A 12519-nucleotide genomic window follows, 5' to 3' on the forward strand; every position below is an offset into this window, starting at 1 on the left:
AGGCCTTCCTGTCCATCACCAATTTCTGGAGTTTACTTAAACTCACGTCCATTGAGTCAGTGATGCTATCCAACCATTTCATCCTCTGTCGTCCCTTTCTCCTCCCACTTTCAATCCTTCGCAACATCAGGGTCTTTTCAAATGAGTCAGTTCTTTGCATCAGGTGGCCAAAGTATTGGAGTTTCAGCTTCAACATCAGTCCTTCCAATGAACACCCAGGACTGATCTCCTTTAGGATGGACTGGTTGGATCTCCTTACAGTTCAAGGGACTCTTAAGAGTCTTCTCCAACACCACAGTTCAAAAGCATAAATTCTTCAGTGCTCAGCTTTCTTTATAGTCCAATTCTCACGTCCATACATGACTACTGGAAACATCATAGGTTTGACTAGATGGACTTTTGTTGGCAAAATAATGTCTCTGCTTTTTAATATGCTGTCTATGTTGGTCATAACTTTTCTTGCAAAGAGTAAGCATCTTTTAATTTCCTGACTGCAATCACCATCTGCTGTGATTTTGGAGCCCCCAAAATAAAGTCTGTCCCTGTTTCCATTGTTTCCCCATCTATTTCCCATGAAGTGATGAGACCAGATGCCATGATCTTAGTTTTCTGAATGTTGAGTTTTAAGCCAACTTTTTCACTCTCCTCTTTCACTTTCGTTGAGAGGCTCTTTAGTTCCTCTTCACTTTCTGCCATAAGGGTGGTGTCATCTGCATATTTGAGGTTATTGATATTTCTCCTGACAATCTTGATTCTAGCTTGTGCTTCATCCATCCCAGCATTTCTCATGATATACTCTGCATATAAGTTAAATAAGCAGAGTGACAATATACAGCCTTGACATACTCCTTTTCCTATTTGGAACCAGTCTGTTGTTCCCTGTCCAGTTCTAACTGTTGCTTCTTTACCTACATACAGATTACTCAGGAGGCAGGTCAAGTGGTCTGGTATTCCTTTCTCTTTAAGAATTTTCCACAGTTTGTTATGATCCACACAGTTGAAGGCTTTGGCGTAGTCAATAAAGCAGAAGTAGATGTTTTTCTGGAGCTCTCTTGCTTTTTCCATGATCCATAGGATGTTGGCAATTTGATCTCTGGTTCCTCTGCCTTTTCTAAATCCGGCTTGAACATCTGGAAGTTCACACTTCATGTACTGTTGAAGCCTGGCTTGGAGAATTTTGAGCATTACTTTGCTAGCCTGTGAGATGAGTGCAATTGTGTGGTAGTTTGAACATTCTTTGGCATTGCCTTTCCTTGGGATTGGAATGAAAACTGACCTTTTCCAGTCCTGTGGCCACTGCTGAGTTTTCCAAATTTACTGGCATATTAAGTGCAGCACTTTCACCGCATCATCTTTTAGGATTTGAAATAGCTCCACTGGAATTCCATCACCTCCACTAGCTTTGTTCATAGTGATGCTTCCTAACCAGGAATCAAAGCCACACCCCTGCACTGGAAGTTAGGAAAGTCCCTCCACTTGATTCTGAATAGCCAGGGTGGGGTTTCTCCTCTGTGCCTTGTGCTGCTCTTTCTCCGGGTCCTCTTGATACAGGTGTATGTGTGTTTTCAGACACTCAGTTGTGTCTTTTCGACCTCATGGACTGTAGCCCACCAGGCTTCTCTGTCAGTGGGATTCTCCAGGCAAGAATAATAGAATGGGTTGCCATTTCCTTCTCCAGGGGATCTTCCTGACCCAGGAATCAAACCTGAATCTCCTGTGTCTCCTGCCCTGCAGGCAGATTCTTTACCTCTGAGCCACCAGCAAAGCCTCTTGATGCAGATAGGAGAATTTATGTCTGGGCCTGGGCAAGGAACCAGCCTTAAATAGCTACTTGTAGAAACTTAGGTTGACTGAGTACTTACTCTGAACCAGGCATTAATGGTTCCATACAATGAAGTAAATGTTCATATTATCCCGTGTTGCAGATGCAGAAACAGGCTCCAAGAGGGCAAAACAATTGCCTAAGTTCACACAGACAGGAAGCAAGTGAACCAGGGCTCATGTGTCTGATTTCATGGTCTGAATACAAAACCAATAAGCTGCACTCACTGCCTCTAACCATCCCACTCAGTTTGGGGACTGGAGGAATGGCTCTGATGTCCGGGTCTGTGGAAAGGTGTGTGTGTGTGGTTCCTAGCGAGGACTTGGGACAGAGGTGTACACTGCCCCCATGTGGATGTTCTCGGCCCTCATAAGCGTAACTTTACTCAGACGGAAGACAAGGAATTTGACGACTTAGAAGAGAAGTTCCACTGGGTGTCGCTGTGTGTGACTGAGCTGAAGAGCAATGTGGCTGCTTACCTGGATAATTTGGAGGTGAGGGCCCTGTGGTAAATAATGGGGGTGGGGAGTGGGGCTGGGATACCTGGGCAGGTACGTAGGGCCCATGGAACAAGCTCCTGACAAAGGCACTAGCTTCAGGAACCAATTGGAAGAGATCATAACAGTTGCTGGTTGGAGGCCAGAGAAGGGCCATGGGCAAGCACTCCTTATTCTAGAGGTTATCTGGCTGGGGCAACTTCTGAGTTCATTGAGTGTTCAGGGACTGGGGTTCCCACTGGGCAGAGTCAAATTCACTGGAAGCAGAGTCATCTGGAAGTACCCTGCCAGACCGGCTCTAGAGCAGGAGTAACAAACAGGTGCTCAAAGGGACCAGGCAGGTAATATTATTGACTGAAGTGTATAGATGTATAGGCCTATTGTCTATTTATGAGACTTTTATGGTAGAGTTCAATATGTAGTAATATTTGGAGTTTGAATGACTGAATAAATGCATAAATGAATAAAATAAAATTAAATGTCCTGTCTCACGGGAGTGGTTGCTGCATGGGAGTGTGGACCCAATGCTGCCAGTTCTTCTGATTTTAAGGAAGAAGAAAACTGAAAATTGGGACCTTTAGGTGAAATCTCATGATGTGCCCATGTGAGCATCTAATTAAATAAGAATCTAAATGTCATGTGGGCCCAACAAAATACATTTTTGCAAGCCAGATTCAGTGCACAGGGACACCAGTTTGCATTCCCAACCAGCACGTTACTTTCCTTGTGCCCAAATTCCCACTTCGTTCTTGTCATCACTGCTGACTCATTCCGTCCACTCTGTCCCTTTTGCGTGGTTTTGTTCTCAGTCACATCCATTTGCACAGACTAGTTCAGTCAGATGAGAACAGGCTCTTTGGATAATAGGATTTGGGGTGGCATTATTGGAAGTGTGTACAAGGAGAGAGATTGTAGCTCTATGCTTTTGTGTGTGGGGCACACCCCCTGCTTATTCCTGCTCCATCTTGCCCCAGCCCACACAGAAAGATAACAGCACAGTGAGTGAGAAGGGGAAGGCCTTCAGGGAAAGAAAGGAGGGGCCTTGAGAGAGAGAAACCAGAAGCCCCCAACAGACACGTCTGGCTTTGCAGAGAACAGATACTTAAAAGCATTAAGACTGCGTTGCCCTGAATGCAGGATTTACATGATAGATATAGTGTTGACATGAAATCCCATAGCAAAAAACTGACTCTCTCTTTTAATCCTCAGAGTCCAGGAAAAGCCTCTATTGCTGGCATGTAAATAAACCAGCAGAACCAGTCTCAGGCTAGAAGCCTTCAGCTGGCCATGACACCCAGACAGAATTTAATAGCATTGTTTTTATAGCAGTTATTTTTAACATGCTTATTTATGGCAATTATTACTGGCTTTTCCTTTATGGAAGTATCATAAGGTGGTTTTTTTTTTTGTTTTTTGGCCATGCCATGCAGCTTGTGGGATCTTAGTTTCCTGACCAAGGATTGAACCCAGGCCCTCGGCAGTGAAAGCACAGACTCCTAACCACTAGACTGCCAGGGAATTCCCCATAAGGTGGTTTTTTTGTTGTTGTTTTTTGTTTGTTTTAATGCACTGATTTAAATAGGGATGCTAGGTTGATTTAAGGAAAAGTATTATTAGAACATGAGGAGCAGACATGGCAGAAAAAAAATTCATAAAGGTGATGAGAAGTGTATGAATTGGAGGCAACACTGGAATAGGGAGAAAGATGTGGGCTTAGAGAAAGAAGATTGTAATCACCTGAGTTGTGCAAGGATAGATTAGCTGTGTGCAGACACTTGGAGGGTGTGCAGACCGCCTGGGCAACCTTTTCCAGGATATCATGGAGGGGCTTTCAGGTGTGAGATGGTCTCAGTGGGCTGTGATTGGCTCTCCTTTGACCCCCATCTAGGCTTTCCTCCGCTTCCGGCCCCAGGACTACAATCTGGAAATCCCTGGGGGGCCTGTGGTACTGTACTGTTACCTGGCAAGAGACCTGCAGCTCCAGGCCTTCCCAGAGTTTGTGAGTGGAACTTCTCTCTTCTTTTTTCCAGGCAGGTGGCAGAGTCTATAAGAATAATATTTAGAAGTGAGGTCCTTTCCTCAATGGTTACATCCATAACTGTCCTGGGTAGTCAGCAGGGTGGAGATTATTATTAGTGCCTTTTCCTGATAAAAATAGGGCCAGCTAATGTTTATTGAGCCATGTTATCTGCCTGGCACTGTGCTAAAGTCTTTACATTCTTTACTCATTTAATCCTCACAACATAGCTTACAGGGTAAATACTGTTAATAACTCCATTCTGGAGATGAGGCTCAGAGAGGATGACTTCCCAGGTTATTTAGATGATCAATGGCAAGCTAGGATCTTAGCCCCAAGGACTATGGTTTTGATCGCCATCCTATACAAAATTTTTTCAACATCTCTGCATAGTAACCATATTAAGAAATTGACATATATAGAATACTTATTCTGTGCACTCTGCTAAGCTTGTTACATGGCATTGTCCCCATTTCTCAGATGGGTACCTTGAGGCCCTGAAAGGTTAAATATCGTGCTAGAGGTCACAGCTGTTCAGTAAGAGTGGCACTGGAGCCTCTCTCCAAAGCTCCTTCTTCCTGTGGCCACCCTCTGCCACTTCTTTCTTCAACTCCCAAGCTCACCTCTCCCCACAGAAGCAGCAACTGGAAGCCCAGGTGTGGCAGCCATTGTGCAGCCTGGCCAAAGCCTTGGCAGGCCCTCAGAACCTGATCAAGAAGCGTCTGGACAAATTACTGGACTTTGAGAGGGTGGAAGAGAAGCTGTTGGAGGTGGGCAGCATGACCTACGAGGAGGAGGCAGCGCGGCACACGTACCAGGCACTCAACTCCCTGCTAGTGGCTGAACTCCCACAGTTTAACCAGCTGGCCATGCGGTGGCTCGGCCAGATTCTGTGCGCATTTGTGACTCTCCAGAGGGACCTTGCAAAGCAAGTGCTGCAGAGGGCAGAGGACAGCTTGGCCCAGGTAAGGCCTCTGGGACTGGGGTGCGTCTGGTAAATTGGATGGGCTTCCTCAGCCCTTCAGCGGGTTGTTTGAAGGGGCTGAGGTGGAGTGAAGTTGGGCCTCCCAAACAGGCTACCAGGTGCTCAGGAGGAGGCCATGGGGACCTTCTGGATCTCTCGCATGCCTGTTCTACCTCCTTTAATAGAGTCAGACCGTGGAAGCAAGGGCAGTATAGAACTGGGACTCTAGGCCACTTGCAGGCTCTGGGACTCAGAAACACAGGAGGCTCGCCTGGAAAAATAAGAGGCCTTAGGGCCATTGCCTGGAGTGTATTAGAAACAGGTGACAAGAGACAGGGCCCTTTCAGGAGTAAATGCTTCAAGCTGGTGTTCCTGCCCCTGCTACTACTTCTAGCAGCTGCCTCCCTATGAGCCTTTACTGTGCACTGCGTTTGAAACACTTTCCATATATTGTCTCACTTAATCCTCACTATAACCCCACAGAGTAGGTATTGTTATTATTCTCATTTCAAAAGGAAGCCGGGACCACAGATGTTAAGCAGCTTGCCCAAGCCGTATAGCTCATGGCTAAATTTAAATCCTGGCTGGTGAACTCTAGAGCCTGAACCACAATGCCCGACAGCCTGTTAAAAACAGCCATCTGCTGAAAGCATAAATAGGGCACAGAGAGGCTTAAACACATTTCCAAGTGTAAACTTTGATTTTAGAATTTTGAAGATGGGTTGGTATAGGAAAGAACACTCAACTGTTCTTCAATCTCTCTCTGATATCAACATCAGAGCTCAGTGGCCTGTGGGTCTAAGCTCTGCAGAAATGTCAGTGTTGCTTGTTCCACATGGTGCTTCCTGTGCCTCATGTGCCCCAGCTCAGCTTTATCCATCCAGTTTATTGCATAAAAATCCCATTGAAATTTTCCACCCCCAACCCTTATCACTGTGTGATACCACTTTGACTGTGTGGATCACAACAAACTGTGGAAAATTCTTAAAGAGATGGGAATACCAGACCACCTTACCTGCCTCCTGAGAAATCTGTCAAGAAGCAACAACAGTTAAGGTCGAACATGGAACAATAGACCGGTTCCAAGTTGGGAAAGGAGTATGTAAAGGCTATATATTGTCAGCCAGCTTATTTAACTTATATGCAGAGTACATCATGTGAAATGCTGGACTGGATAAAGCACAAGCTGGAATCAAGACTGCCAGGAGAAATATCAATAACCTCAGATATGCAGATGACACCACCCTTATGGCAGAAAGTAAAGAGGAACTGAGGAGCCTTTTGATGAAAGGGAAAGAGGAGAGTGAAAAAGTTGGCTTAAAACTCAACATTCAGAAAACGAAGATCATGGCATCATTGTTCCATCACTTCATGGCAAATAGATGGGGAAACAATGGAAACAGGGACAGACTTTATTTTCTTGGGCTCCAAAATCAGTGCAGATGGTGACTGCAGCCATTAATTAAAAGATGAAATTAAAAGACACTTGCTCCTTGGAAGAAAAACTATGACCAACATAGACAGCATATTAAAAAGCAGAGACATTACTTTGCCGACAAAGGTCTGTCTAGTGAAGGCTATGGTTTTTCCAGTAGTCATGTATGGATGTGAGAGTTGGACTATAAAGAAAGCTGAGTGCCCAAGAATTGATGCTTTTGAACTGTGGTGTTGGAGAAGACTCTTGAGAGTCCCTTGGACTGCAAAGAGATCGAACCAGTCCATCCTAAAGGAAATCAACCCTGAATATTTGTTGGAAGGACTGATGCTGAAGCTGAAACTCCAATACTTTGGCTACCTGATGCAAACTACTGACTCACTGGAAAAGACCCTGATGCTGGGAAAGATTGCAGGTAGCAGGAGAAGGGGATGACAGAGGATGAGATGGTTGGATGGCATCACCAACTCAATGGACAAGTTTGAGCAAGCTCCATGAGTTGGTGATGGACAGGGAATGCTCACGTGCTGCAGTCCATGGGGTCACAAAGAGTCGGACATGACTGAGCAACTGAGCTGAACTGAACTGAACTCTTACCACTACCTTCCCAGCCCATAGTCTCACTCTGCAGCTGTAGCCTCCCACCACTTCTGAGTATGATCACAGCCACTTTGCACAGACTCCTTCTTCAGCCTGGAATGTCCTTCCCCGACTCCCCCATACTTTTCACAGTGCCTGACATGTGATAGGACCTCCACAAATAAGGGACAAATGAATCTCTCCACGAAGCTCTCAGAATCCCCTTTCTCCAGCGGGGAGAACCCATCTCCCCATTCTCTGTACTCCAGCAGCCCTCAGGATGTGCTTCTCCTAAGCGCTTATCAGAGCCTGCATCCTGCTGGGGTGATGGATGGAGCTGTTTCCCCTCATTAAGCTTCTCTTCTTTTTGGCCCTCACAGCATTTAGTACAGAGTTCTGTCCTCAGACACTGTTTTTGAATTAAGCCCAAACCATCTACAAAAAGAAGCTTTTCTCTTTCCTGAAGGCAGAGGGTAAATCTGATCAGATAATCTTCTCATTCTCTTCTCACCTTCTAGTCTCTTCTATCTAGGGCAGCCAGACCCTCTTGTGTTTACACTGGGCTATGCAGGGCTGGGGAGTATTCTAGGATATGTAGTGGGGAGGTCAACTTCATAAGAGCAGAAAGAAGGCATTCCTTTTTTTCTTTTTTTGACTGTGCTATGTGACATTGGGTTCCCCAACCAGAGATTGAACTTGTGTCCCCTGTATTGGGAGCACTGAGTCTTAACCACTGGACCACCACCATGGAAGTCCCAGGAAGAGGGCATTTCTTGATTGATCTTGTAATATAGAATCTTAAGGCCTGTTAATGATTGAATACAGCTTCCTGTCTGTGTCCTATGTCCCATTCTCCTGGACAGTCTTCTGGAACCTGGGAAAGGCTCACATGGTAGAACCTCAATCTCTCTGCATCCTGGGGGCAGAGGAAAGGCCCTGGTGGTTTTGGTGACCAGCAAGAGCACATGTGTCTGTTAGCTGTGGGGCCTTGGTCACTTCTAGACTGTCTGATGAAAATGCAAGAGTTGCCCAGCAGGGCCACATTCCCAGGATGAAGCATCATTCAGAACTCCTTGGGCTCCAAACCAGCTTAGGCATAAAGAACATATTATACAATTGTGTAACTGAGAGACAACAAACAATGTTGTTGAGGCTCTGGCTTTCACTGCATCTCCTGGCTGTTTCCCTCCCTGGGCTGACTTTATTGTCAAGCAGGCGTTTTCTGCAAGGTGGGAGAGAGTGGCTCTCAAGTGTTTACCTTAACATCTCACGATCTAAAAGAAGAATCAGCTTGTCATTCTCAGCCTTCATGTACTAAATCTGATGGGAAGATTCCGATTGGCCTTGCTCTAGTCCATTGTCCACTCCTTGACCAATCATGGTAGATAAGAAAAGGGATGCTGTGACTGCTAGTCCTGTGGCCAGGTACCAGGAGGGACAGTACTCCTGGACCCCCATAGAGGGATGCTTTCTTAAAGGAAGGTGGGGCAGTACCCAGGCCAAACCAAGACAAAGACATAAAGGCCCATCCTAACACAGCTGGGGCTGGAGTGTGGCTGTCAGGTCTCCTCTCTGCCAAGGAGGGCTCTGACGACAGTGTCTGTGCCCCTCAGCTCCCCCACCACCACCTGTCTGAGCCGGCCTTCAGGAAGCTGGTGGAGGATGCACTAGGCCAGACCAGTCACCAGCTTCGCACCTTTCAAGAGAACTTTGAAAAAGTGCTGCCACCTCCCACCACACAAGTAAGTGTCCCTCCTTCCCCCTCAAAGACTATCCAGTCCTTCACCTGCCAGTGGGGTGAAGTCAGCCCCCTATTTCCTTCCCCTTTTGTCTTCCCAGTTGTTTCCTGTTACCCCAGAAACACGTTGCCTTTCCCTCTCTCTTTTCTGTGGCGGTGGGGTAGAGATCTCTCTCTCTCTCTCTCTCTCTCTCTCACACACACACACACACATTCTCTTCATGGTTGATAAGTGTAAAAGCAGGTTAAGAAGATAACCTAAACATTTTGCTCTTAATGACATCACAATAGACAAGTGGCATTAACACCCTGAAACCTGCAACTTCTTCAGATTTTTCAGCAAAATTAACCTTGTTTCCTCATCACTTTCCCATAAAACTTGCTTCAAATATGAGTATTCAGGACAAATAAAATGTTTGAACTAGAAGTAATTCAGATTTTCTTTTTGCTATGTAAATTTTAATTGCAAAAGACAAGTGTTTGAGCTGCATTGTGGTTGACAGAACTTTGGCTGGCCAAAGGCTTTTTTGGGGGGTAAAATGGTTTTCCTCTAAAATATAAGGAAAGGGTATGTTGTAGTCCACTTGAAGAATTCTTCAAGAATATATAAAATAATGGAGTAGGATGGGCGGGGTGGGAGGGAGACGCAAGAGAGAGGGCATATATGTATACTTACGGCTGATACACATTGTTGTATGGCAAAAATCCACACAATATTATCAAGCAATTATTTCCAATTAAACAAAAGAGAAAACCATAAAAAAGAATAAAATCAGCCTAATAATTTTGAAAAGATATATAAACTTTAAAAAAATTTTAAAAGAATATATAAAATATTATGTATGTTTTAGTAACTGATGTAGCTGAAGGGCAAAGGGGCTCTCAGTATGATGAAACCTGGGTTTGAGAAAACTGAAACTATATTCAGTCACATGTGAGATGTGAAGTGAGGGTCAGGAGACAGGTCCAAGGTTCCCCCAAAGGGAGAAGGGGGCCCAAGAGACGTCAGAGAACATTAAAGGAGCCCAGAAGAACTGGGCAGAGACAGGTGGCCTTTGCACTTGACCAGAGCGTAGAGGATATCAAAGAGCCTCAGAGGGGTGTGTGCACTTCAGGTGGGGTGGCCTCCTCCTGGGAGTGAGCTGTCCCCACTTCATTGCTCACCCTGAGACGCCCAGCAGAGGACTCACTGGGGCTGTTACATGGGCTCTGCGACCCAAGGGAAGGAAGGGTGAAGGAAATCAAGAACAGAGCGGCCACTCAGATGAGCCATGGAAACGTCTATCTTTTTCTACTTAAGACAAAATAACATTTTTTCTTATTGGAAAATCAAGCCATGGTGATTGCAGGAAAAAGAAGAGACGATACATAAAAATAGAAAGAAATGGGAACATCATAGTCCTGGTGTGTTGCAAATTGGTAGGAAGAGAAGGGACTGCCATGATCCCAGCCCCACCCCCAACTTCCCCATCTCTCCTCTCATGTACCCCTGCAAGACACACACAGATACACAGACACACACCTTCCTATAAATTCCTGACTTATTTGGCTACGAGTACAGATCCCAGAGGAATGGGGTCACCCCCCAGGACATGAGAGTACCAGTGTGATCTTTGCAGGCCTCCCCAGTGCCTCCAGGGAGTGCTGCTGTTCTTCAAACAGGGAGGGGCAGAGACTTGAGAAAGAAGACAAACCTTTGTTACCCTATGCTTGCGTTAACACCACCATTCTGAAAAAGAGCTACTCTGTCTGTACACTTTTGTTTGAGGCCTGGGATTCTCCTGTTTCTTGATCCTGATTCAGGAACCTGTTGGAAGTAAGGGAGATGGCAGAGTCCATGCCCAAGTGTCCCTGAAGGGCATCTCTGCCTACCTCCCTACACCTAGCACCTCTCCATCTGGAAATAGCCATATAGAATATAGTGAATATATGTCCATCCATATATATCTATAGAGAGAGAATATATAATAAATCTATATTCAATATTTTTAGTTTCTTTGTTTTACAAAAGGGGACAACCTCCTGAGTCCCTTCTTGTTAATACTTTAGTTGGAAGCAGTGAATGAAAAAACAAAGACAGTGCCAAATTTCTAGATGCTCTGAAAGTGCACTGAATCATTCTCCTTAGCTAGATGGCAATTTCCATTAAGGAAAAACTCTGTTGTCACTCACAAGGCTTACCATACCTTGTAAATGGGAGGGGGCTCAATAAAGGCTTGTGGACTCAAAACCCATGGAACAAAACACTGAATTTCCTTTGTTCACCCGTGTGTGAGGGGTCTACGTGTGTCAGCCCTGTGCTGGCTATTTAAGATCCCAGGTGAGTAAGGGGTGATGCTGACATGACACTCGTAGTCTTGCTCATTGGTGCTGGAGGATGTGTGTAAGGCATTTTCCTGTGGGACAGCTTAGCTTAATGCTATGGGCAGAATTAACGGCCCAGTCCTGGAGTTCTGTAACTGGGAGATTCAGAAACTGACTTAGGATTTTAGAAATCCCAAGAAATTTACACCAGAGAAGGATTTTAGAAGCTTCTTCTAAAATGCCTTTCTTCTGAATTCATTTCTTCTGAAATGCCTTTGGATACTAAGAGCATGTGTTTCTCATCTGATCCATCCATTTGTTATTGAGGAGGCTGTTGCCCTGACTGGGATGGGTCTATGGGGAGCAGAGGTGGACTTGGCCCAGGACTCCTGGCTGTCCGCATGTCGGCCAGCACTGGTGTTAGCTTTATCCCTCCAGCTCCAGCACTGGTGTTAGCTTTATCCCTCCAGCTCCAGCACTGGTGTCTGTCTCTCTCCCTCTCCCAGCCACTCCTTCCAGGGGCTGAACGCCAGGTGCAGGCGCTCCTGAGCAGGTATGGCCCGGGAAAGCTGTACCAGGTGACCAGCAACATCAGCGGGGCTGGGACTCTGGACCTGACCCTGCCACGGGGCCACATCGTAGCCCTCCTTCAAAACAAGGACACCAAAGGCAACAGCAGCCGATGGCTGGTGGACACTGGAGGTACGTGGGACTTCAGGGGGCACTTCCCCGCCCTTTGGGAAAACCACCCAACAAGAGCCAGTGGGGAGACACGGGTGCTCTTGTGGGTGGGGTCTGGCTATGCAGATCCAGGATGGGAATGAACACAGGTGAACATGGAGGGCTTGGGGATATAGTCAGCTTAGTGTGGTGTATGAGATGCCAAAAAGAGAAGTTGTCTTATGTTGCAACATCCGTATCAAGCACCTACTGTGTGTAAGGAAGGCAAGGACTCCCGAGGACTCTGCCTTGGGGACCTCACAAGTCACTGGTGTAGACGCAGTTCTGTGGATCACCTTGAAGAATGGCAGTACATGGAGAAGGAACACTTGGATCCCAACTGTGGGGACAGAAGTCTGATATCAAGAATGAAGTTGATGTTATCCTGCTCCCTCTGCTCTGGTCAGATCCCTGGGTGTGCTGCTCAGACATGGGGGTCCCAG

General features: G+C 46.0%; 1 protein-coding gene across 1 annotated transcript in view; it reads left to right on the forward strand.

The window, feature by feature from the left end:
* Window positions 1–12519, forward strand: part of ARHGEF37 (Rho guanine nucleotide exchange factor 37) — a 38430-nt gene that overhangs the window by 21380 nt on the left and 4531 nt on the right. The window contains exons 6-10 of the mRNA XM_068981295.1: window positions 2212–2316; window positions 4208–4318; window positions 4972–5301; window positions 8928–9056; window positions 11863–12058. Of these exons, the coding sequence (XP_068837396.1) occupies window positions 2212–2316; window positions 4208–4318; window positions 4972–5301; window positions 8928–9056; window positions 11863–12058 (871 nt within the window). The remainder of the gene's footprint in view (window positions 1–2211; window positions 2317–4207; window positions 4319–4971; window positions 5302–8927; window positions 9057–11862; window positions 12059–12519) is intronic.

The sequence above is a fragment of the Capricornis sumatraensis genome, chromosome 9 (assembly GCF_032405125.1).
Source record: "Capricornis sumatraensis isolate serow.1 chromosome 9, serow.2, whole genome shotgun sequence".
NCBI classification, from domain to species: Eukaryota; Metazoa; Chordata; class Mammalia; order Artiodactyla; family Bovidae; genus Capricornis; species Capricornis sumatraensis.